The sequence below is a fragment of the Falco cherrug genome, chromosome 8 (assembly GCF_023634085.1).
Source record: "Falco cherrug isolate bFalChe1 chromosome 8, bFalChe1.pri, whole genome shotgun sequence".
NCBI lineage: Eukaryota > Metazoa > Chordata > Aves > Falconiformes > Falconidae > Falco > Falco cherrug.
Genome location: NC_073704.1, coordinates 60,201,200 through 60,226,141, shown reverse-complemented (window position 1 = coordinate 60,226,141; position 24,942 = coordinate 60,201,200). Strand labels below are relative to the sequence as shown.

Sequence of the window (24,942 nt, the reverse complement as noted above, 5' to 3'; positions counted from 1 at the left end):
CATCCTTACAAATCGATTTCCAGCTATACGTGTTACAGCTGACTACAGTGGATAACTCTGGATTTACAACACTGTAGCCAAAGGAAGATGTTAGCTCACTGTTCAGGGCTCCCAAAATAAAGTTTCTGAAGATGCTGAGCTGCTTAGCTCCAACAGCTCCTTTGCGTGAGGTGACCTGTAACATACCTAAGAGCGGCCTGTACAAGAGTATTACGATTTTGACTGAACAATTATTCCCCAACAGGTGCGCTAAACATTGAGCCTGTGTTGTATCTCTCCTTTACTGTAAGTCCATTAATTGATTATATTTGAGTTGTTACCTGTCCTTAGAAAAGGCTGCCATTACTCAATATTGAATTACTTTGAGTAACAAGCTGCATTGCTTCAAAGCAAGTAGAACCTGAAGCCTTTTCACTCCACCTTCCCAAAAGATTCCCACTATTGCAAGAGACGGGCAGAACAGTGCCTGGGCTCTTCCAGGCAACACACTAATGATTTACAAAATTCAGGAGGCAAACATCATACACCGGAGGCACAAAATTAATAACATTCTGCTCAACTAAAAATAGATGCTAATATTTTAAGAAAAATGTATAAAGTGGAAGACAACTCTGTTTCATATTGTACTTCTGTAAAGCTGTTGCCCTGCTCTGTTTTTTATTAATGAAGACATGCACATGAAGTAATTCCCCTCGTTAATCAACTTCATTCTTTTGGTTTCTTCCCACTTGAAGTGACAACCCTCCATTCGGGATGTCACGTAGCGGTGTAGCACAGACCAATTTTAGGGAGGGATGAGTAGCAGAAGCAGATGACACTCTCAAGAAACAGAGGGTTTGGCTTCAAAAGGCCTCTCCGGTAGACAGGAAGAGGGAACGTAGTGGGTTCTGGTGAACCACAGATACAGCGGCTCACTGGGGAAGAGGAGAAACACCATGTAGAAGGACAGCTGAGCAGTTTGAAGGCAAGTATAAAATCATCCCTGCATGGGGCTGGGGATGGGACAGGGCAAGGCTGCTAAAAGCACCACCATTGCTTCTCCCCTCCATACATAATTTGACTCCGCTGAACAGCTGCATAATGGGAAGATCTGCCTGCACGGAAAGGTCAGCTGCAAAGCCTACTCACAGTTTGGCTCTTCCATCTGCTCCTCATTTTCTCTTTCTTCCTCCTGCCCAGATGCAGCTGCCCGCCCTGCTAACGTAAGCAGCCGAAAGCCCTGCTGCATCAGCCCTCTGCACAGCCAATCCCTCTGCTCCTCTCCTAGCTTTACAAGGGCAAAAGCCCCCCGACACACCGACGCACTGACAGCACATCGAGGGGAACCACTCCACAGCGCGGATGCTCCTTGCCTCAGAAAGCATGGCCCAGGGCAAGTCCCAGGGGATCCTGGTCCCAGCGCCTGGTTCTGCCCAACAAGAAACACTTTTCCATCATTGCAGCAGCCACCCAGCTGCTTTTCCTCTCCTCCAGTGCCCTCGCACAAACCCAAGCTCAAACTTCAGGGCTGTGCTTCAGTTTGGGGATGGGCTGGGTGGTCTTTTGGCAAAGGCTAAAAGCATCATACAGATTTTCTCTGTCCATCTAATCTGATCTAAAGGCTGTTGTCATCTCTTCAGAAATGTTGGTGATGGGAAGCACCAGAGCAAAACAATACAGTTAAACCAGCACTGGCTGGTGGCCCTCCTGCAGCAACGCCCTCCCTCAGCACATACTTGGACCCGTGCAAAGCCCAAAGTAAGGACAACCGGGGCTCCACCACCATGGCCATAGCCACTGGGCACGTCCCTGAGCAGGGGGATGCAGACATAGCATTACCACCAGGCAGGGCTAACCAAAGGTAGATCAAGTTGGTTAGGACCTTGTCTAGAAAACTGTCATTTTCTCTCCTGAACTGCTCATTTTGCATCATTTTTATAACTTTTTTTTTTCTTTAGAGACCACTACATCACCAATGAATCAACGTAGCCCCATAATCCATCTGCAATTACCAATTATTCTGGTATTTCTGTATAAAGGAATCCTTTATCCTGTAGTTTTCAGTCATTGATGCTGCCTGTTCATCCCAGGACACCAACCACTACAGACCTATGTGTTACTCCAGCCCACCACCACCAGCACAAGAAACCAGAGGAACATCACTGTGTCCTGCAAGAAGGACCATGTAGTTCTCAGATGAGAAAAGCAACCTGTTGGTTGCTCTCGACCTTTGGGGTAAAGTGCTTTGTTCCCCCTCAGATGTTTTAGGTATTTTTCTCTAAAAAGGACTTCCAAGATTAAGATCAGTCTTTTGGCATCAAAAAGAATAAAAACCGCCTGATTCCCTGGTGCCTTCATTTGCATTCTTGCAAGCTCAGAGGGTACAAGGCAGGCTCTCAGAGTAAGCAGATTTGCACCCCAAAAGCCAGGAGCTTATGATGATCACTGCCACTGTTACTACCTGCAAATTACACAGTCAAGGTAAGAAAAAAAAATATTGTAGGTATTTTGGATGCTAAATAGATCTGCCTTTCTCTGTCCTCAGCTCTCCAGAGAGCACACACACATAACCCACATTCAAGCCCCTGCAGAACCTGAATGATATTCAGTTTAACAGCTCTTAAATTGACTCTCCAGAGACCCTTCTGCCCCCAAGACCTGGTTCTCCTCGCAGCTAAATCGAGAAGCACAGCGAGTCACGGCTTCCGCCTTGTTCACCAGTCACTGGGGTCCTATGGGACCTGCCTCAGCCCCACCCAGGCTGAATGCAGTTTCCACTGTGTGTAATGGGGTTACCTGCAGAGGATGATTTTTATGCTGCAATTTTATTATTTGTTAAATGCTGTTACAAGTCTAGCAAGGCAAGTTTTGTCCTTCCAACATCAGCTTTCCTCATCTGTTAGAAAACCCCCAAACTGAATTAGATTCTTGGTCTGGGGGTCAAAAACATTTTAAAAGCCTCCCTAGCACTGCAATTAAAAAAGAAAATCTCAGAAAGGGCAATCTTCAGGTAATCTCCGAAGCAGCCAATATGGCAAAGGCCCGTGTACGGCAGCTTGAGCTTGTGCCTCACTAGGGATATCTTTTTCCTTAATCTGCCCCGATATCAAAAGTTTACATTAAGCTATTCAACTGCACAGTCTTTGTCCTTCTGTCAAATTTGGCTGAAACGGGCCAAGTTCAAAAGTTACTGGCAAAAGAAGAGAGAATTCAGACTCAAGCAGCCCCTAACTCATACGAACCTTCACTGAAATTCAGGCTGAGGCATATGCTGCGATCCACGTTCAACAGGGTGTCAAAACCAAGTAAAAAAAAAAAACAAAAAAACCCCAGAAAAGCAACAAACCCCAACATTCTTCATAGTAACATTAGCAGGATACACTGTAAGCCTAAAAATACAAACTAAAGACTCCCTGTGGTTTACAAAATAACAATGAACCCAGAATTTCATAAAGAAGAAACTGGTTCTAGTACAAAGTTTTATTGTAGAGCACAAACCACTCTTTAAGCATCAACCTATTGAAACCATCTTATTCTCTTTGGGACCCGTCTCTGGGTGATTTCATCCCTTTAGGGCTTCCATCGCTCGCAGGGTGTTAAACGCCAGCAGCTCACAAATAGCCACCACACACCGCCAGCAAGGGACATGTGGTACTGCACCTATTTGGGACACCGAACACCATTTAATATCCACTCTCTACCTCTGCATTCGCACCACAGTCGCCTCCTGAAACAGCTCAGAGTCTGTATGATCACCCTGGAGGGAGCTAAATAATTTAATCGATTTCACTATGCAACGGGATGGAATAAAGCCTGTCCATGTGCTGCTGCTAAGGCGCTCAAGCCTGCTTTTAGTTTCTTCCTTCTTCAGGTACGCGCATTGTTTTAGAAATGCGGCTATCGTCACCTCCTCGTTAGATAAAGCTAATGAGCGTAGCCACGGCCACATGGATGCAGCAACTGTGTTTGCTGGGTTTGGCTCAGCCAGTTTTGGAAGTCAGGATAAGGCCAGCCGGACGGCGGCTCCTGGGGAAAGGTGAGCGAAGGGAGAAAACTTTTAGTGACATGAACGCCGTCCCCCCAGTGCAGCCGGGGTGGCAGGGCCACAGCTGCCGCAGCACCACCGAGATCCCTCCGCAGGGGCGGGGCCGGCGCTGAGGTGACGCTCCGCCCCCGGCGGCACCACTTCCTCCCCGCGCTTCTGCCTGGCAGAGCCCCGGGCGCGCCGTGCCAGAGCAGCGGCTGCTGCGGGGCTGGCGGTCCGAGGCCGCCGCAGAATTGCCCTTCCGCAGCCCCTCAAGGCAGTCTCCCAGCTACGCTTCTAATAAATTAAACTCTGCGTTCCCCACAAGCCACTCGCTCCTTTGCACAGCCTCCTGGCTCCAGCACCCTGCCGGGGCATCCCGCGGCACCGCTGCCCCTTCTAGGCCAGGCGGCAGGGCAGGGGGCCGGGGCCGAGGCCGGAGCCAGGCGGCAGGGCAGGGGGCCGGGGCCGAGGCCGGAGCCAGGCGGCAGGGCAGGGGGCCGGGGCCGAGGCCGGAGCCAGGCGGCAGGGCAGGGGGCCGGGGCCGAGGCCGGAGCCAGGCGGCAGGGCAGGGGGCCGGGCCGCTCCCGCTGCGGGCTGGTACCGCCTGAGGGAGACAAAAGCCCGCGCTGCGCGCGCCGCGGTCGCCTCTCCTCTGGAAACCAGCGGCCCTGTTTGCCTGCGGGCTTCCCCGCTGCTCCCTCGTACCAAACTATTTAAAATCAGCTGGTGGAGCCCCAAGTGCTTTCGTCTTAAGGATGTAACGGCAGCACTGGCTTGTTGTGAAAAATCCATCCCATTTGCCACCCTTTCTCCCCTTCTGGGGCCGGTGCCGCTGAGGAAACATTTCTGTCCTCCCCGGGGGGCTCGCAGGGGTCTGGGGAGGAAGAAAACTCAGGCAGCTCAGTGCTCCCTCCAGCTCTGCCACAGCCACAAAACACGAGGGGGTTCGGTGGTGCGTGGGCATTCAGGGGGCACAGCCCCAGGGCACGAGGCGGCACAGGCAGGGAGCGAGGTTTCCTAACACACTCCTTTGGGGAAAAAAGAAAAAGAGGGTATCAACCACAGGAAGGAGAAAGTGAACTACTCTTCATTACCTTATAAATGGAACAGGAGGGCAAACAGTCAAGCAGCCCCTTCCACAGCATCAGGCCGTGCAGGACCCACTGCACCCGTTCAAAAAGCAGGAGCAGAGCTGGAAGTGTGCTGTGAACACGGAGGATCCACACAGTGATTTTTACCAACCTATTAATTATAGTGAGTGCACACGCAGGAGTTGCTCCCTGATGAGCCATTGAGCCCCTCAGAGCCAGAGCGCCATGGTCATCCAAGGGCATTAATGGGGACAAGGGGATCTGGCCAGAACCAGGTCTCCCTCCTGCAGAAAGCAGCTCGGAGCCTTTAACAGCCACAGGTTGCCAGCCTTATTTCTCCTCCAGAAGATACGTCCTCTTAACACAGAGACATTTCAGTGGTGCTCATGGCCATAGGAAGGGCATGGAGTCCCAGGTTACCCTTCCTCCTCCTCTAAGCCTCTGCAAAAATTTCTTCTTGCCAACAGGCACAGCAGGACCCTCTGCTCCCAGGCAAAGGGAGCAAGGGCAGAATGTTTGGAGATGGGCAAATAAGGACTTATCTCAACACCTGAAGCTTTTTCACCAGTGTCCCCAAATCTGGCCACCTGTAGCTGTGAGTGGGACAAAGCCCAAAGCCTTCACTAACTTTGCAGCCCAGTGAACTCTTAGGCAAGAGTATGAATAATGCCATGAAAAAGCTCAAGTATTTCACCCCTACAAACATTAATGGACAATATTGCACAGGCTGCAGAGTTCTAGGGCTAAATCCCTCAAAAGGACTATCACTGATGAAGAAGGAGGGAGGAAAGGGTTGGGGAGAAGAGGCCAAGACAGGCAGAGAAAATAAAGTGTCATGGGAAAGACCGAGACAACCACGGAGTGCAGATTAGAAGAGAATAAAAATAAAAGGAATAGCAGAGTTACCGGGTAACCATCACGTCCTGACTGCCCCTGTGGTGGGGGAACAAGTGAGATAACAAGTCAGTCAATGCACCCATAGCAGCATGACAACACATAGAAGCAGGCAGGAGACTGGGCCATCGGCTCCCCAGCCAGTCCCTGGACTAAACTCTCTCTAGAGAAACCTCTTGGGACAATTTTCTTATTAGAAAGGTCACCACCTATGGCATATTTTCCCCAGATTTTGATCTTGTGCTTCCCTTGAGCTACTTACCAAGGCTTTTGCCAACTCATGCCCATCCCTGCTGTCTGTGCTCAGTCTCAGCCGCCCCTGAAGCCAGGGATGTGCATGGCATACATTAGATCCTGGCCGTAACCCTACCCTGGGACACAGGAACCAAGAGGTACGGCAACACCTGGGTGCTGGGGAGAGGCCAGGGATGCTGTGGTACTGCTGAGCCAGCAGCCGGGACAGCCCGTCTGCCCAGGAGCAATCACTGGGCTTCTATTCCAGCACAGGATTCAATGAAGGTTTCCTGCTCTTAGATCCGCTGATCTCCTTGCAGGATACAGCTCTCCCAGCTCACCCCTAAGCTTTGCTTTAGTTGGCAACGAAGCAGAAAGAAAAGCTGATGCTACGGGAAAGACCTTACTTAAGTTGCTAGTAACACCTGCAACATCAGTGGAATAAAACACAACCCATTCAGGATATTTCACCTTTTCTGCTCTCCTCGGGGGGTTTCCAAAGGTGTTTACAGCTCGAGCTGCCGTTAAACATGCTGTGAGCTACAGCAGAGGACCCTGCTGCAAGCCAGACGTAAGGCAGATTCCCGGGAAGGAGCTGTTAAGTATTAGCTGGTACACAAGTAGGCAGTAAAGCGTGTATCTGGTACAGCAATGTCATCTGCTACCATAAACACAGGTTATGTCAGCATGCTGCGGATATGCAGTCAGACTCATACATTTCTTATGGCATGAAACGGCCCTGGCAGCCCCCTTCATACCACATACAGGGGTTCTCCCTTTTGCTAAGTGCCCCTGCAGCTTTTAAGGCCTCCTGCAGCACTACCGATCCATCCAGAAGCGACAGTGAATTCAACAACCACCTATTTAACAAATTACAGTCTTGGGATAAAGTGTACAGTGAGATTTTTATGGAGGCTTATGGCACTAGAGCACACACAGATAAATAGGAAACACTTGTGACTCCCAACCCTCACTCACTGGTGAGCTCCCCAGCCAGCATGCTAATACATAAAGTGTTTGTTAATATCTGGGACTGTAAATGTTTAATTACAGTCTGTGGTAAGTCTATCCTTCAATTGTAGAAATTTCCTACCCAGCATGTGATTTTAATACCCTCCAAAACAGAGGTTTTATAGCACATCTGAGCAGAATACCCCTTACTCACAGACAGGACGATCAATCATCCAACAGCCACAAATCCTGTACCACAAATTCTAATAATTTCATACACACAACTAGCTTATGACAGCCAAAAAATAAAATACCAGAACAACTGCTACTAGGGAACAACAGAATTGAGGATACAGTTTCAGCAGAGTGCGATGCTGTACATGTAAAATGTAATCGATTCCTTATGGCCAAAATCAAGAAACAGAAGAAACTAATAGACTTAAATACAGTACTGTTGAAATAAAATAATATTGTGGTTCTGTGGGTTCTAGGACATTTATTATATATTATGTTTAAGGAAGTCTCCGGCAAATGCTGCTTACTCTACAAATGCAGGATTTTATTTTTTTTTTTAAATGAACTAACCCAGGAGTTGTCATTTGAAGAAGGGCAAGGGGAGAATTAAAAAAGAAGAAAAAAAAAAAAAAAAGAGTCTTGTTTGTGTTAAATCTCCCCTGTGCTCCGTTTGCAATTCAATATGCCGTGGGAACCAGGAAATGAAACCAACTAGAGACAAAGAAAAATTAATAGTGTACCATATGTTGCCTACGTCGAATCGCATACAATAAAAGTGAACAGACAGCACACGTGAGGAAGCGTAACCCAGCCAGCTGTGTGTGGGCTGATAACAGCCTCTGAGCAGGAGCAGAACTGAAACAGTTAAATAAATTCCATTTTAAGTAAGCCAAAGTACTTTAACCAAGAGGAAAACGTCCCTTAAAAGATGTATAAATGGAGTTTTAAATAGGCAGTATCCTCTTCATTTCTAACCTGCCACTGAGTGAGAATTTTTTTTTTTTTTTATAATTAAGCTAAACTACACTAATTGCAAAGAGGGGAAACCCCCCCCTGCAATCACCAGGCAGAAGCCCTGCGGGGACCAGCCCTAGCACACAAAAGGGCTCCCCAGCTGCACATGCCTGTGCTCAGCCTCAGTGGATGCTCTCCATGAGCCCAGGATCTTGCCCGATGACGTGACCACGATGCGGGTTGTGGTGGAGCAGGTGACCTAGGCAGTGGCACTGAGCTCTGGGCCAAACAGGCAGGAATTCACCCCCCAACGATGCTCCTGCAGTCAATGCCCAAGTCACTAATATTTCCAAAACCCACGGAGTCACTTCTATTGTGTGGGTTGGAGAGGCTGCGTTGTAGTTTTTAATTACAGAATATTTATAGAAAAGTGAATTTATTGACAATCTATGTTTCTGAACACAGACTATGAAAAAAATAAATCATTTGTTTGCATTTCTCAAGCCAGTCCTGGATTTATTGCTAATACTGGGTACAACTTATAGAGCAAATTCATTCAGATCTCCTGGAAGGATGGTCAAGCCAAAGCTGTTAAGTCTTAAATTTTCCCTATTAACTCTTTCAAAACTTGGCCAAATAATAATTTTGCTCAACCCCCCCTTAAGTCTTCACATTAAAAAACTGACTTGAAATAGAAGCAAAAATTCAACGGGCTGAAAGCCATTAACTGAACCCACATGCAGCACTGCCAACCCCAGGAGAACCAAAGCCATGGTGCTGTGACAGCCCCCATGCTTCACGTGCATTTGCTTGTCACCTTTTGGCTTTTGAACTGATTTAGAGAACTGGAAATTAATTAGTCCAGGAATATTTAGCAAATTCATTTTTCCTGAAACAATTGCTTTTCAGCCCATTGAGGCTCTATAGGAAGAGGACTACGTGAAGAAACGTCTCTGTTAGCGCAACAATGGAGAAGGAAATGGCTGCAAACAGCCTGCACCTCTCCTCCTCCTCCTCTGGGGGAAGAAAGGTAGAAAACCAGAAGCACCTAATATCTGTAATTTCTTTTCTAACAATCCCTTAGCAACTTGGAGGGCACAAATGAAACTTATTCTCACTCCAAACCCAGCAGGAGAACATCAGATTTGGACGTGGTGGTGGCACAGCCAAAGGCACGTCTGAACATTTGGAAGGAGGAGTTGACACATTTTCAACTATTACCCCTTCAAACAACAAATTCCCCATAAATTTTCTGGTTGCATTGGTAGGAATGCTCATTATTTTCCCCAAGACTTCAAAGAGAGAAGCAAGCAGGCTTATGGCTTTCCCTCTAGCCCCCCTTGTGAGGCTACCAAATCTGTATTAAATGATGGAAACACAACAGATAAGAAAAGCAAGACAGAGCTTTAGAACCAATAAACCCACTAACACATTAAAATATTAGTACAGCACTCTTACTGCTAAATGGAAGTGTACTAAAGAACTCTTTAAAGGGAGTATTTTTACTAAATATCGTCTGGGTTTAACATTACTGGAAGTCCCTCTGGGCAGCAAGTTAAACATTTTAAAGTTTTTTTTCCCCCCTCTATTTGTCTACAGTCATGAAAAAACCAAAAAACACAGCAGCATCTGGTACTCATTTTGCTTCCAGACACACCTCTACTAAAAAATGCTGCACTCTTGCAACAACACCGAAAGGCAGGGGAAGGGGGGGAAGAGGAGGAAGGGGGGGGAAGGGGGGGGGGGGGGAAGGGGAAGCCTTAACTTTGTTGATCCAACAGTAAAATCCACGATACTTACAGCAGGTCCTGGAAAACAAAAGAAAAACAAAGAAAAAAGTCACTTAATTACAAAGAAGTGTAATCTGACAAAACAGCACATAGCAGGAACCAAAACTAGAGCAATTCAGTACTTTTCAGTTCAATTCCAATGTGATGGCTTTTCAGATACACTTAACACCATCCACATCTCCTGTTACGGGGCCATCTCAGCCATGCTGCTGGCAGAGCAGTACTTACAGGCAGTGTAAAACCAGTCTTTTCCCATGTTTTCCCCAGTGTGACCCGGTTCCCTCTCCCCCCAACAAGACCTCAGGCATGTCACAAGCTATTGCCTGCCTTCAGGGCCTGGGGCATCACATGCAACTGCAGGGGAGCACCAGCAAAAAGCAGGCAGCACAGCTGGAATTTTATGAGCAAAAACGTGTTTTCACCATTGTTTTTCTTCAGATTATGCAGGAGGAGCTGGAAGTACGCTTGCAAAAGCCAAAGGAACAGTGCAGTGCCAGGGGCTACATTGCTACAGCTGCCACAGAGATGCCAAATGTTGCTGTCATTTGGTCCTCCATCCCTTCTGGACCTCAAAACATGTCACACAACCCTGCAGTCCTGTGTCACCTCCACGTGGCCCCTGCTCGAGGGCTTTGTTGTGCTCAGAGGCAGCTGGCAGGCTGATGCCGGTACCCGAGATCTAGGGGGAAAATCCCTCATATCTACAATAAGATTTGGGTACCAGTGCCACAGTCTGAAGCTGTGATAATAGCAGCAGAAAAAAAAATAAAAATCTAATACTCCCCTGCGCGGCAGGGGTCTTTGTTGCCTGCCACACCGATTTCTGCAGCTTTCCTGCTGCTCACCCAGGCTGGTGCTACACAGAGGTGAACACTGAGCTCCTGGTCTAACGCAATCCACATTCCACTCCTGTTCACAAGGCAGCCTATAGCTCTGTTTGGGGCTTCTTCATACTCCATTTCCTGCTTAATCAAACCCAGAAACTAATCACAATCAAAAAAAAAAAAATGTGGGAAAAATTACACTGGGGGGTTAGGGGGTGAAAAATCAGCTTGGTTCATCTTACATTAGTCAAAATACACAAGAAGGATATTTCATGCTAATGGCATTCCAAGGTTTTTAAAATTTGTTTAAGAATCAAAACATTGAAAAGTTGAATAACCAAATCCAAGAAAAGCCTAAGCAGAAGGGCTGAAGGCAGGTAACAGCAGGCAGCACCATCTGCCAAGAATTAGCCTGTTACCCTGCGTTCGTCAGCTTAACAGAGTCAGCTCCACACACAACTGTGGCCAAGCACCTGGCCAGCACGGAGAGGAGGAGACAGTCTCCAAATCTCCCCCCATGCCCAGAAGCCTATTTTCCTTACCGCTAGAACTCACACAGGCTCTTAGCTGACTTTCCTTGGTTTAATTTCTCATGAATACAGAAGTCAATGCCTCTGCCAATTTATTAACTGAAAATCATGAACCTGATTTATTAACTCACTTATGCCAAACTAACCCACAAAAGCCCTTTTGTAGAAGAGTCAAAACTAAATCCCGAACAAGAAGTGGTCAGGAAATTATTTTAATATGGGATTTCAAACATGTACCAATTATAATCTCCGTGGAATTTGTTGCCTTTTTCCTTTCCTCAGCTACTGTTTTCTCCCAATACGTGCACGCAAGCACTTCTTTAAAATGCTTTCCTCTCAAATACAGGAATCAAAGTTGGACGGTGGGCTCTCTATCTGCAACATGGGATGGTCTTCATCTGCATCAGTGGAGTTATGCTAATCTGTAGCTGTGCTGTTAGCCAAATGGGGCTAGATAAACCTTTATTAAGGCATAAAGTTAAACTTACTGAACCGATCTTTTCACCTCTCGAGACATAACTTTCCGGCTTGCAGAACGTGTTTTTCAAAAGCCTAACTACAAGACACTTGTTTCCTATGGAAGAAAGTCAAATATTTTGCAAGCCAACAATAAAGTTAATCACGTACCCAGGGGCTGCCTCCCACCCGGTCATCTCCTTGATGCGGGCACATTGCACAAGAGAGACACTTTCCAGAGAAATTTGCCAGAATCGACTGCTAATAATTTTGACTAGTGAGAATCAGTTTGATAGCTCCAAAGAAAGAATGAAACCACATAGAAATTCTTACTAGAATGAATACAAGTTGGAGACAGCCTTTGCGTATTTAAAACTAACAAAATGACATGGGGACTTATTTCAGAAGGAAGAAAAGAAAGACAACCTGCAAACGCACAGGTTTTGGTCTACTATTACTGACCAAGGGAAACGTGCCAAGCTTTTGCATGATCTGCAGCATGTTACTGCTGTACTGCTGGGGGTGAACACCTAGTACCTGAGCCTGCAGGGGCCTGGAAATATTTGGAAACACCAAGAGATTCCATAAGAACATGAGGAGTTGCGCTAGCAGGGGGTGAAAACAGAAACTAATTAAAAATAAGTGACCCAGATTTCCTGATTGACTAACATCAATGTTGTTTTGCGTATCCAAAGACCCAGCAGGTCACAGTGGCATCAGCCCCAGAAGTACGCAAACATATGGGAAATGACAGGTCACAGTCATTTATATCCAAGTATTTTTCCAGCTTGGGAATTTTGGGTTAAGCTAGCTTTTTGGTTTAATCTGCAAATCACTTATCATGCAAGCTTCCCTGCCATGACAGAACAGAACACCAGGCAGGAGAAAAACAACCAGCCAGCCATTTCCAACAGCTCAGAAAGAGTCAGAGGGGACTTTGCTGCTGCCATTAATGGGTAAAGGATCCATCCCCAAGGTAGCACACATACACCTGTGGCCATCTGAAGCCATTAAAAAAAAAAATAAACCCCACATACATACACATAAGTACCTATATAAACACATGTGTGTGTATTTATACACACAGTACATGTATACATACACACAGAGTTATTAATCCAGGATGCTCTAAGGGGAGTAACTAAGTCATGGGAAGGAGGACAATTGCTACAGTCATAAGAAGTCTCAGAGATCAGCTCTGCATCAATCTGAACAAGAGTATTTGTCACTGCCTGTTGACCTCAGTCATTCCTTTCTGTGCCTCGGCGCTGGTGCGCACAGGGAATACATCCTCCTAGCAGAGAGGCTCGTTATTGAGAACAAATGCGGGACAGATTAGGTTCTTCCTAAAGTTCAGAAGAAGCCAAAGCAGTCCCTGGGTACATGTATGCAACTCATCATGAGAAATACAGGGATCAATGAAAATCCCCAAATAAATACAAAGTTCTGCATGATTTACCCACACGCACGCATGCACACATGTGCTTACTGAGTAACAACTGTATATTTACACTTGTCCACACAATCACATGGCCAAGTGGTTTGAAAGGGTCTTAATGTGTAAAATATGGGGTTTAAGTACGTGTAGGGCTGGGAGAGAAATAGTTTCCCTGCATAGAAATTGCTTTGCTTTTGCTCCTTGAAAAAAGCTTTAGATTCTTCCCTGTTCCAAATCAGGACATTTCTGTTAAACAGAATAGCTGTAAGGAGGGGGGGGGGGGGGGGGGGAAGGCAAAACCCCTTTTGAATCAAAACTTTGTTAGAAGTTAAAATTAAAGAAACAGTAGTAGCATAATGTAAATTTGGAAACCAAAAGTTGTGGGGGGTGGGGCGGAAGACTTTTATCCCATTTCAACAATTTCAAAACATTTCCCCTACAAGTGTTTTTGAAATGGAAAAATTTTGTAAACAAAACTTTTACTGCCTGAAACAGCGATTTTGCCAAGTCAACATTTTCCAATGAAATAACACTTCACCAAAAAAATGCCTTTCCCGGCCTACCTGTAGGGGCGATTTTGAGGTTAAAAGTGCCAATATTTGTCCCTTTCTGCTGAAGGTGAAGCAAAGAGGTGCTGCCCGATGCTGCAGCAATCAGCTTTGGGTGTTCATGCCCCAAACCAGCTCTTGCTTCATGTGAAACCAAGACATCACCTCTGCAGAGACATACTCAGAAAATTCCCAGACTTAACATTTCAGGTGTATTTTCTCCTGTTTTTTTTTTCCTGGAGGGATTTTGAAGGTCAGGTCAGGTTTTGAATTAATCTTCAAGCCAGGGGAAGAAAGCAACATGCCATTGAGAAACACGAGTATCATCTCCCATCGTCTAGTTGTGCAGAGACTTTGAACCAAGACTTACACTAAATTCCCAAATCCTGGATCAGATTCGTCCATCCTTCAGGAACACCCTGGTTTAGATCGATCTTTTAAAAAACATAAACGTAAAGCCCTGGGAAGGCTGTGCAGCCATACCCCATCCCGCTCACACAGCACCAGCTGGCAGCAAGAGGGGAAGCAAAATCTCCCAGGTCCCCTGCTAAAATCAGTGTTATTTCACAAACGCTCACTACAACAGTTGAACTGCATCCTCACTGGGACATATCACACTGAAAAAATAAGCTAACATGACATTAAACATGATTTTGCCTTTGGCGTGGAAAAAGAACTGTATCTGAGATGTGCAGGCTGGCTGTCAGGACCAACCACAGCAACTAGTGCTGCAAAACCTTCCTTCCACCTCACGCTCAGAAAAGGCTGAAAGTCCCACATAAGGTTGTATTAAAGTGTGTTTTTCTTTTTATACACCAACTGTTTCCATGGGTGGGTGCACGTGGGTCTTCAAGGCTGTGCTTGCTTCCCAGCTGCGCTAGGAACTGCTGATGCCCATGAGCAGGAATAAGGACGATGGGACCTATGCATCTATTTTTTTTCCTAGAAATGGTTTAAAAAGAATTTTTTTATGGTACAGTGTCTTTCTATGGTAGAGTATGGTTGTCTCTGTGTGCTTTTGGGATAACGAATTCTTAGTTTCAAGAAACAGAGCTGTTGGATTAATTTTTTTTTTCCTGAATCCATCACGGCAAAAGAAAAAAGTAAAATTCAGTCCTGGTTTAAATCAACAGGAGGGTGCGAGTTAGAAGGGACAGAATGATCTCTTAAAAGTTTCTCTGCTTGTTTCTAAGAGATATATATTGAAAGTTTCAATATGCATCAGAAAAAGTTTTTCCAACATGATCATTTCAACAATTGCCAGAAAAAATGCTCCCCTTGGCAGAGAAGAGACTAGAGCTGAGCCTTCTTGGCTCTCCAACAGCATTTGTCTGGAGGCTGTAAAGCTGTAACCACACAGGTTCCCTGGGGATGGACACTATCCTGCTACACAAACAAAGGTTTATTCACATTTATCAGCTGTAGCAAAGGAACAAGGACCTGGTTTATGTGTGGTCAGGTTCTCAAACAAATATAGAAATATATATTCAAGCTATCTATGAAAACAAACATCTGGCAGCTCGGCCAAAACCAATATACAGAGGGACGTCTGCTCTCGCTGTTTCTAACTGCAGTGCAGCAGAGCAATCCGCAGGGGCTGCATTGCATTGGATCGATTAACTGGTGTGCCCCAGCGCATGTTTGCTTGCCCATGGGTGGCTCCCTCACTCTCCTCGATTTTCCTCCACAACTGCAGAAAAGTTCAAAACAAGATCACAAGTTATTTAATGACTGATATTTTTTGTTTGTTTGTTTTTATTCTATAAAGCTTGTTTTCCTGCTGGTCCTGCATTAACTTGCTGGCATCTTTCAGTTTCATCAGGGGGATGCTCAAGTGGCACTTGTGAAGGTGCCGCAGCATGAGGGCAAACATCGCTTTTTAGAAGCTCCTGTGTGAAACACAGAGAAGGGAGCAAAGGCCAAGGGCATGCTCAAGCTCAGTGAAACCTCCCAAAGTTTTGTACGGGCTAGAGAAACGCACTGGACAATGTTTACATCCCTGCCTGCATACAAAAGCTAAATTCATTGGCTGACCTCACTTACTGCCCTTGGTTGAAGGCTGTACTCCACTGTGCTCCTTCAAAAGCCCTTAGCGATATTTTTAAAATGACAAACAGAAAAATAATCAAAGCTATCTGGTGGCTGTTTCTACAGCCCAACTGCCAGGAAAACGGGATTTAATGAAGCTGGCTGGGATCCCTCACCATACCATCCACCCCCTCAGTGCAATACCCATCCCTTGGCCATGAGCAATCCCTCATGCTTTAGGAGCAGAAATATCTCAGAACACACATAGCGCACTGTGAAACACCATCAACAGAAGGGAAATGCCTGCCTGCCATGGAGATCACTCCATGGTCCACAGCACAACCCCCCCAAATTTCCTTTCCCTAGAGTTAAAAGAATTGTTTACAATATTGGTGACCAGGAAGTTACGTTGCCCTTTTTGAAAGCCCAGCCACGTATTTGCTATAGCAACAGGCAGGAGAGAAACAGCCTCCTTGCTAAATGAAAACCTACCTGGTCCCCATTCATTCTCTCAATGTTCAAGAACCTAAGAGCTGAGGACTGTGAAATTTCATCCGCTGCTTTCCATCACGCAGAGGCAGTTGCAAACCCTGTGTGACTTTCTAGGTACGTTCTTGTCTGACTGTTTTCCTTAGAAAGAGCAATACCAACCCGCATCTCTCCCCTCTCCAACAGCACTTCAGCCCTAACAGCAAAATGTAAACAGCACTTCTCCCCAGCTGAAACAGGATCGGTGCTTTCCCACTTCACAAGACAGGAAAGAAAAAACAAAACCCACCAGATACCAAAGTGACAGAGGCGTATAATTGAACAGCTCAAACAAAAATCCTCAGCAAGGTTGGTCTGCAGTTTCACAAAGTCTGAGGGCACACTCGGCACCCAGGGGATGCACCCAAGGCTGGTGGCTGAGGTGTGGGTACCCCTGACTCTGGAACGCAGACACAGACTATCCATCACACACGTGGGCCTGGCAGGCAACGTACGGACAAGAAGAAACAAGCCGGTGCATGCCTCCCATCTAGCACAGCTGCGGGGTTGCCGTATTTTTGTGCTAATTCAATGTCCCACTTCACTGTTGGATGGCATAACAACAGGTCTGAATGCTACAAGGGAGAAATGGAAAGACTGATAAAATATGCAATATCAGTCGGTGTTTTGAGTGGGAATTTTTTTGTTTTATTGTTATTGGGTGGTTGATTTTTTTTTTGGTGTTTGTTTGTTTGTTGGTTTTTTTTTAAGGTTTAGCTTTGTTTTTCATAAAAACCTTTGTACCCAGCATGCAGGGGTATGGGAAGCCCCCATTCCGCAGCCCATTAGATTAAGGTGACCAGCACCATTATTGAAAGGCTCCCACACAGCTCAATAACACCCACAAGGCGCCCAGCAATGTCACTGGGAAAAGACGGTGCTTACCGGGTTCTCCGCGCCGGCCGGGCTTCCCCCGCCTCCCTGGAGGGCCTGCGGAGAGAGCAGAAGGTTAGCGATGCCCCACGGGCAGTGAGTTTGGAAGGGGACCTGCCACATGTCCTTCCCTTCGGATCTAAACCTCCCCATGTCTTCCCCCCTTTCGCAGCTACCAAAAAACCAGTAGGTTGCACATCTTGAATACCATTCCCCCTGCAAAAAATACATCGTTTTAATGAAAAAGCCGAGGCCAGGCTCCTAGGCAAGCTGGGAAGCAGGTTTGAAAGTTATTGGTGCTGCCCATGTAGCAGAAGGAACCAGGTCTTAAATGCTCTAAAATTCTGGAAAAAACCCCTTTGCAGAGCAGCTGGCAGCCCTGTGCAGTCCATGCATGCTGCAAATGGCTGTTACAATCTTGCAAATCACATTAGAACAAGGAACGGAAACCTTTTGCTACTAATCATTGTCTCAGTCAAGAAAACTTTTTGTGCCTAGATCTGATCACACATTTATAATTCCTGACCTATATTTCAAATATAAAACTTGCTTGTATTCTAACCCTTCTGTGTAGCATTGTATTAAATCTTTTTTTTTTTTTTTCTTAAGCACAGATGCAGACCACTGCTGTAGCAAATGTAGAGCATCCCGGTCCCCAAAAAAGGCATAACACTGTGTCCTTCATGCTGGTAGCTGCCGTGTTGCAGACTCCCTGCTGCAGCAAGGCTTCCCTGCCCAGGAGCTGGCAGCATCCACACACCCGTGATATGCATGTTGCCAGATGGGAACAAAAAGCCACTTTTTGTAGCCTTTTGCAGGTCAGCCAGCTCAAGAGGAGCATTTGCTGGGTGACAGCAACGTTAATGAAAAGCAAAAAGATCATTTTTTGTCTGTGAAACTATGCTGCTCTCTCCCCTTTCTGTGCCCTTTTTCTTTTCTTTAAGAGAAAAGCACGATAAACAAAAATCATTAAATATTTCTGCACTCCTCTCAAAATTTCCCCTGCTGTATAACATTTCTGTGCTCAAACATGTAATTGTGTCCCCAGCCATGGCCTGGAGTTCCTCTCCAAAGTCAGGATGAGCTGCACAGTGCCCACCCTCCCCAGCCCACCCGCAGCCCCCGGCACAGCCCTGCCTGCACAGGGGCTCCCCCCGCCCTGGGGGTGCAGCTGGCAGCCAGAGCCTGGGGTGCCCTTGCAAGGGGCTGGTGGAAAATGTCTGTCGTAGCTCCCTAAACAACTTGCTCACCATTTCCTATGGGATAGAAAAAAAAAAAAAAAAATTGCCTGGAAATGTATTTTCAGCTGCCTCCTCAATTGCCTTAATTCTCAAGATCAGGTGGATGATTATACCACATAACACCCAGGAGGAATGTTTACTCCCTCCAGCCTGAAGTCAAACTGCTCTGGAGAGGAACCACCTTTTCCAACCTTGGAGACAAGTCTTAACGGAGTAATTAAAACTAATCTGCCTGTAGCACCCTCTTGGCTGGTTGTGGTGGCCTGACTGCCAGGCAGAGCCTGAGCCCCAGCAGGCTCCCACCGCTCCCCCGTGCTGCTGTGAGCACCAGCCTTGTTTAATCCTTCCGTGTCCTTTGATAGACTCCTCCTGGGTGCGTTTAATCTAGAGTAATTCGCTCGGTAACAGCTTTGCTTTACCTCTTCTGCTAGTGGCAGTGAGAAAGCACAGGGTTTCTTAGGGAGGAGGAGATGTCCTAACGAAGGTGCAGGAGAGGGAGGCCAAGTTTTTAAACAAGTGACTAATGAGTTGGTAGCGATGCTTTCAGGCATTTAAAGGAGGACCGATATTGAAGGGCAAATACACGGAGCTCCCACATAAAGCCTAGGATGGAGCCTTTCAGCAGAGAACATGAGAAAACTGCGAGAAACCAAAGATTCTGTATAAAAAGGAATTTAATACTGGCTTTTTAATATTTTTTTTTTTTAATTTAAGAGATTTCGTAATACCTTGCATGCCAACAGTGAAAAACTGACTGGTGCCTACACTGGCACAGGTTGCCCAGGGAGGTGGTAGGTGCCACATTCTTGGAAACACTCATTGTCAGGTTGGACGGGGCTCTGAGCAACCTGATCTAGTTGAAGATGCCGCTGCTCACTGCAGGGGGGCTGGTCTAGATGGCCTTTAAATGTCCCTTCCAACCCTAACCATTCTATGATCTTGTAATTCTTTCCCTATAGTTTTCAAGGAAATCTGTAAGACGGGTGCAGCATGTGGAATTAGAAGTATAGCATGCTTGTGGCAACCACGAGATAAACCCAAGTTGAGAGAGCGAAGAAAACCAACCCTAAACCCCCATTCTTATCCATTTTACTTGCAGGTTTTATCTGAAAGCAATTTGGGCAAAAAAAAGGTAGTATCTTGGAAGCAACATCCAGAACCCTGCTGCTACCGCATAGCTGAATATGGCAACATCTCTTGAGGAGAAAAAATTTTAGCAGGGATTAAAAGGAAATGCACCACATCCAGTATCCACTTTGGGCAAGACTTGGAAGTTGCAAACCTGTGATGCAGATGCGGGTGAGCGGAAGGACAAAGACCTCCTGGCTCCCCGCAGCAAGAGGACAGCACGCAGGAGTAACACGGGAGTCATTAATGCAACCTCATCCTGTGCAGATGAAATTAGGCTTATGGTCTGCACGATTAGAAATTAATACTTTAGCAATTTCTAGCCTGTGCTGGGTGGCCAACTTTGGATACTTTATGCCCAGCTCTCTTAGCAGTAAGTCCATACTACACGTCTTGTTTCCAACCCCTTTAAGAGACTACAAAGGAAATTAAGGAGGCCTGGGAATTTGTTTGAAGATAAATGTTCACTGTAAACTGTTACCTAATGACTCCATCTCTTAAGACCTTGCAGTTTGATACTTGTTCAATATAATTAAGATTTATGTTGCATTAATGTCAATTGTGTAATAGCCGAGCCTTTTCCTCTAACCATGCCAGTTCCGCCGTATCAGTTCTGGGAGTTCTTTATTTACATTGTTATGAAAGACAATTTGGAGAGGAGAATGAACACAAAGCATAAAGCAATCTTTTTAAACAACTTGTCACATTCAAGCTAAACAGCCTTAATCCAGGGCATAATATGCAATTTCTGACACGACCATAAACTTTACAGTAAGATGATAGATTTAGTAACCCAAAGACAAAGTATAAGAATGAAGTATCTTGCTAGTTGGAAGCATTATGAGGAAGAGCTGATGGGTATATCTAAAGAATAGCTACTCAGAAACAAGGTAAAGAGTTCACAGTAAATAGACTCAATTGACTGTTCTGCTGGGTAGCAGCCACTTATGTCATCTACCGTGGGCGAGTAAATGAAATACTAAAAACCAACATCGCTTTATAGTTCATGTAAAATACTGTCAAAAGCCAAAACCACGTACTCGTCTACACTGTAGTAAATTAACCTTGTTTGAACTAATTTACCTACGGCAAATTGGGTAGCTGCAAATCGGGCTGCTTGATGAATGCTGTAATCCATCAACACCAGGAAAACAGGTCTATGGCCCTACGTGTGTTCAATGTCTTTTTGCCCCTCGTAATTAAATCAGATCTGGCCCTTGAGCCACATTCCCGGCCTTGGGAGGCTGTATCACTGTCTCCTGTCCCTTCAGCTTGATAGGCAAATTGCTGCCTTACTCTTGGGTATAATAAGGTAAATCAATGTTCGTCAAGAGTAAAGCAAGTGTAAAATGCCAGCAAGAAAAAGAGCGTGAGACCACAGCTCACAAAACCTCACTGAAGATAGCTGATGCTTTTTAAACGTTAAGCCACTGAGGCACATTTTTACCCAAGAACTTGTGGCACCAGGCTTGCGCTATCTTTTCACTTAAACTTCTCCTACACATCACCCTTTCCCACTGAGCACATCTATACAGACATATGAACCCTAAACCTCTGCCCATCTCTTTCTTCAAGCCACATGCTGCTGAAGCTCTCAGGGACTCTTTTTGGGGTACATTGATACAAAGAAGTAGCTGGGAACAAAATTCAAGCAAAAACCTTAGCCAAGTGAAATCAAGACTTATATCACTGGATATCTTTACATCAGAGGATTTTTTTTCCCCTTGCCCACAATGAGCTGATCATGTTGAGTCCTCTGAATCGTAAACGTTGAGCTTACATTTAGTGCCTTACTTTCTAGATGAATTAATATCTAACTCGTTGTGCTCTGACATGGGATTAAGTTGTACACCATATTGGATGGTCTACCCACTCACATGCTTGCACTTTTTTTTTTTCTTGTGAGCTTGAAACTGTTCAGATTCTGTTTCCTCATCTTCCCTCTTGGCATTTTTCAAGTTGCCTTCAATATATCAGTGTTTTTTCAGTTAAAAATGAATCAACCAGAAGAATAGCTTGAACAAATTGGTTGGTTCAGCCACTCTCAGAAAAGTGGAGATGATTTTTTTTTTTCTTCATATGGCTTCACTTAGAAGGAAGGAGAAGTTCGCAGCAGCGCACTGTGGGATCTGGTATTGAGCATGAGGAAACCGCGGCCCCGGTCTAGCTGGCTGTTCCTGCACAAAGGCCAATTTAATTTCTTGTTCCCTGGGGAAAAGGTTTATGGTTCATGGGCAGAAGTCAGGTTCTGCGATGCTTGCTCAGCTGATGCTCATCAGGTATTCAAGTCAGGCTGCGGGCTCCAAGACCGCAGATCTAAGATTAAACAGTTTTGGGTCACAACACTTTGCGTGAACCTTTTTGGCTTTGGATTCCAACGGACCCAAAGATTCAAAGCAAATACCAGACTCAGATTGGAAACATGCAGCACCTACAGCCTACAGAAGTTTTCCAAATAAAACAAGAAAAATAATATCTAGATTCATTTTAAATTTGGCCCAAGTGCCCCAAAGCTCTCTGAAATCCTGGGCTGTTTTATGTCAGTAAAAGAGCCACCCAGAAGGCAACCTCTGGTTGTTAGCTGAGGAAAGCTTCCTGCAGTTCAATATGTGATCCAGTTGCTTTCAAGACACAGAACAAGCAACAAACTGTTTTCCTCCTTATACCTCCGCACAGCCTTTCTGAGCAGAGATGCACACAAGCATCCTCCTCACAATATGTCAGGCAGCTGTGCTCTACCTCGGGGAAGAGAATTCCTGCTCCAGGAACCACGCTGAAATATTGCTGTATTTACTGGAATAATAAAGGGGCAGCATTTAACGTATGTTTTAGCTAAAGCACCCTCAGGACCTCAGCACTAAAGGTTTACAGCCTCAAACTCTTCTTTACCTGCAGTTGAGCTAAAATGAAAGAGATCCAGTGAGCGGATGGGATGAATGCACAGCTCGGGGAACACAGTCCTAAAGCATCCCAACAAGATGCAGCAGAGGAAATCTGAGTCCCAGATCTAACATCCTCCAGCACCAGTGAAACTGGCACACAAAGTATATTAGCTGGAGGTGATATGTTTCAAGACCAAAAACAAATATAGGGTGTTTAAGTGTTTTTCTTAATTGTAGCCAACCGAGGCCCCTCTTACCCTGGATGGATGCTTGTTGCAAAAGAAAAAAAAATAAATATTCAAGCTCATTCAAATAGTGAGGTGATATATACACACATGCTGAAACCAAAGCGCTGATTCTGCTCCATTTAAAACAACTGAGATGGTGCGGCTTGCCCAGTACTCTAGATTCCCTCTCCCTCTTAAATCATTTTTCCCCCCCACACACACACCCAGAGACAGTTTCTTCAAACAGTCAAGTGCATACAGCTCTTTTGTTTAGTCACCAGGGCATGAAGATAAACTGAATTTGAGATATAAATTAAGAAGTGACTGGAATAAAGCCACAATTGCACTTACATCAAACATGGGATTTTTTCCCTCGTGTTATGGCTGGTCTTACTCAGGCCATTTCCAGATAATACACTGGCACAGCTGCAGCACAGTGCAGAGCAGGAGCAGATGTATGCAATATACCCCACCCCACACCCCCTTTTATTTTTAAAACAAGAGGATGCATATTTTGGCAGCTGTGGGGGCTGCTACATGCAAGGTAGAAAGGTTTTCACGGTAGATTTCAGTTTCCCACATCTACACCAGGCAGCTGCTTCAGTATGAGTCCTGGACAGAGGCGGTAATGTTGAAAATCTTTCAGAAAGTGTCTGTGCACAAACATGCACATGGATTTGGTTTCACTTTTTTAATGAGAAAGTGACTATCTCTGTCCAGGACTCATACTGAAGTACAAGATGAGATACTACAGATACCACTATGTGAGTACAAGAAGATACTACACACTTAAAACACCTAGAAAGGTTGGAAAAAACCTCATAAAGCAAGTCACAGTCATCTTTTCAGAGCCTTACCTGTTAGGCAAGTCAGGCGCAGTTTTATCAAATCTGGAAGATGAACACAGACTCCTTTTTCTGCTATGGCTAGAAAACCGTGTAGTGATAGAGCTGGGCAACAGAGGTGATGCCAAACTCACACTGGAGTCCTCCAGCAGCATTTGGCTGGAATTCATCACCCTTATAGCATCTTCAGCACTAGGTAACTTAAAGCATCCCTGCCTGGAACAGATGAGAAAACAGGTACCCTCAAGGTCTGCTTTCTCAGAACACATGTGTAAATTAGGCTTTTTCCTACTCAAACGGTTGCTAACACAAAGTCACCTCAGGAAAGAAGCAAGAAGTAACCAGCAACCAGGTTGCCTGGAGCTGTTGAGCAGACCGAGATGAGTGTTGCTCTGCTTGAGTCCCTAAATTTGCCCCTGTGAAACACCAGCCTGTTTACAAACACGAGGAGCACATGCACATATTGGGAGTGCCCCCACAGCATGAGACTGTTGTGTATTTCTTGCAGAAACATAATGTTTTTCATTTTTCCAAGAACTGCAAGACACTTCTGTAAGGTAGGCATGATAATGAAGCACTTATTGCTTCCTTTGGTTTTCAGTTACAATCTCACATTTAAACAAGTTTGACATGTTGGATTACAAAATCTCTCGTGAAACATTCAGATCTGACACAAAGTACTTGTGTTTTGATGAATTGCATTTTTGGAGCATGGAAATACTCAAAGCTAATGCACATTATCTACAATCAGAATTAGCCATTCCAGACTCAGGATCCCACAGCAGAAAAAAAAATAAGTAAATTCTTCGTCATTTTCAAAATTCTATATGCAAAAACTGCAGAGAAGAGAAACGAGCGAGTCGAGGCCGAGAGGCAGCTGAATAATGCTGTTCCTCGTGCATTCAGAAAAGATGCCAGTAACTAAACACTAATGCGTACGCTTCCCTGTAAGCAGAGAATCACATACTTTGTATTTAGATGTTATTCTTACACACACAGAGTTGTGGATGTAGTCTATGGTTAATGCCCATTTGGGCAGCATTTTCCACCGTTATTGTTTCTCAGCTTCCAAAAAAGGAGAGTGCAAGCTGCCATGTGCAAACCATAAAGCATCTGAGGGACAGGGCCAAGCCCATCCCAAAAGCAAGCCCACAACCATCACGCTAATATCACCAACAGATTTTGCTTCCATGTTACAAATCAAGTTTAACATAAAAATCAAAGTTTTCCTGTTTCAGAACTCATCCAACACTGCATGACTACATGTCACAGTTTCAGCATCTTTAAAAAAGCTGTTAAATTCTTTCTCCTGTGGTCTTCAAAAGAAAATTTTTTCTTCTGTTTAATCCTCTCTTCCCCTCAAGTTTTCTGCATGCAGAAGGCATTTCCTCTACCTCTAAGGACTACCTTGTTTTCTGCACATTGCCCCACAAGCAACATCATCTTTATAAATGAAGAT

At 45.3% G+C, this 24,942-nt stretch overlaps 1 protein-coding gene across 1 annotated transcript in view; it reads right to left on the bottom strand.

Annotated features, from left to right (window-relative positions):
- Window positions 1-24,942, bottom strand: part of COL23A1 (collagen type XXIII alpha 1 chain) — a 189,091-nt gene that overhangs the window by 36,914 nt on the left and 127,235 nt on the right. Inside the window, exons 3-4 of the mRNA XM_055718132.1 lie at window positions 17,153-17,217; window positions 6,004-6,030 (exon numbers count right to left, since the gene is read on the bottom strand). Coding sequence (XP_055574107.1) covers window positions 6,004-6,030; window positions 17,153-17,217 — 92 coding nt within the window. The remainder of the gene's footprint in view (window positions 1-6,003; window positions 6,031-17,152; window positions 17,218-24,942) is intronic.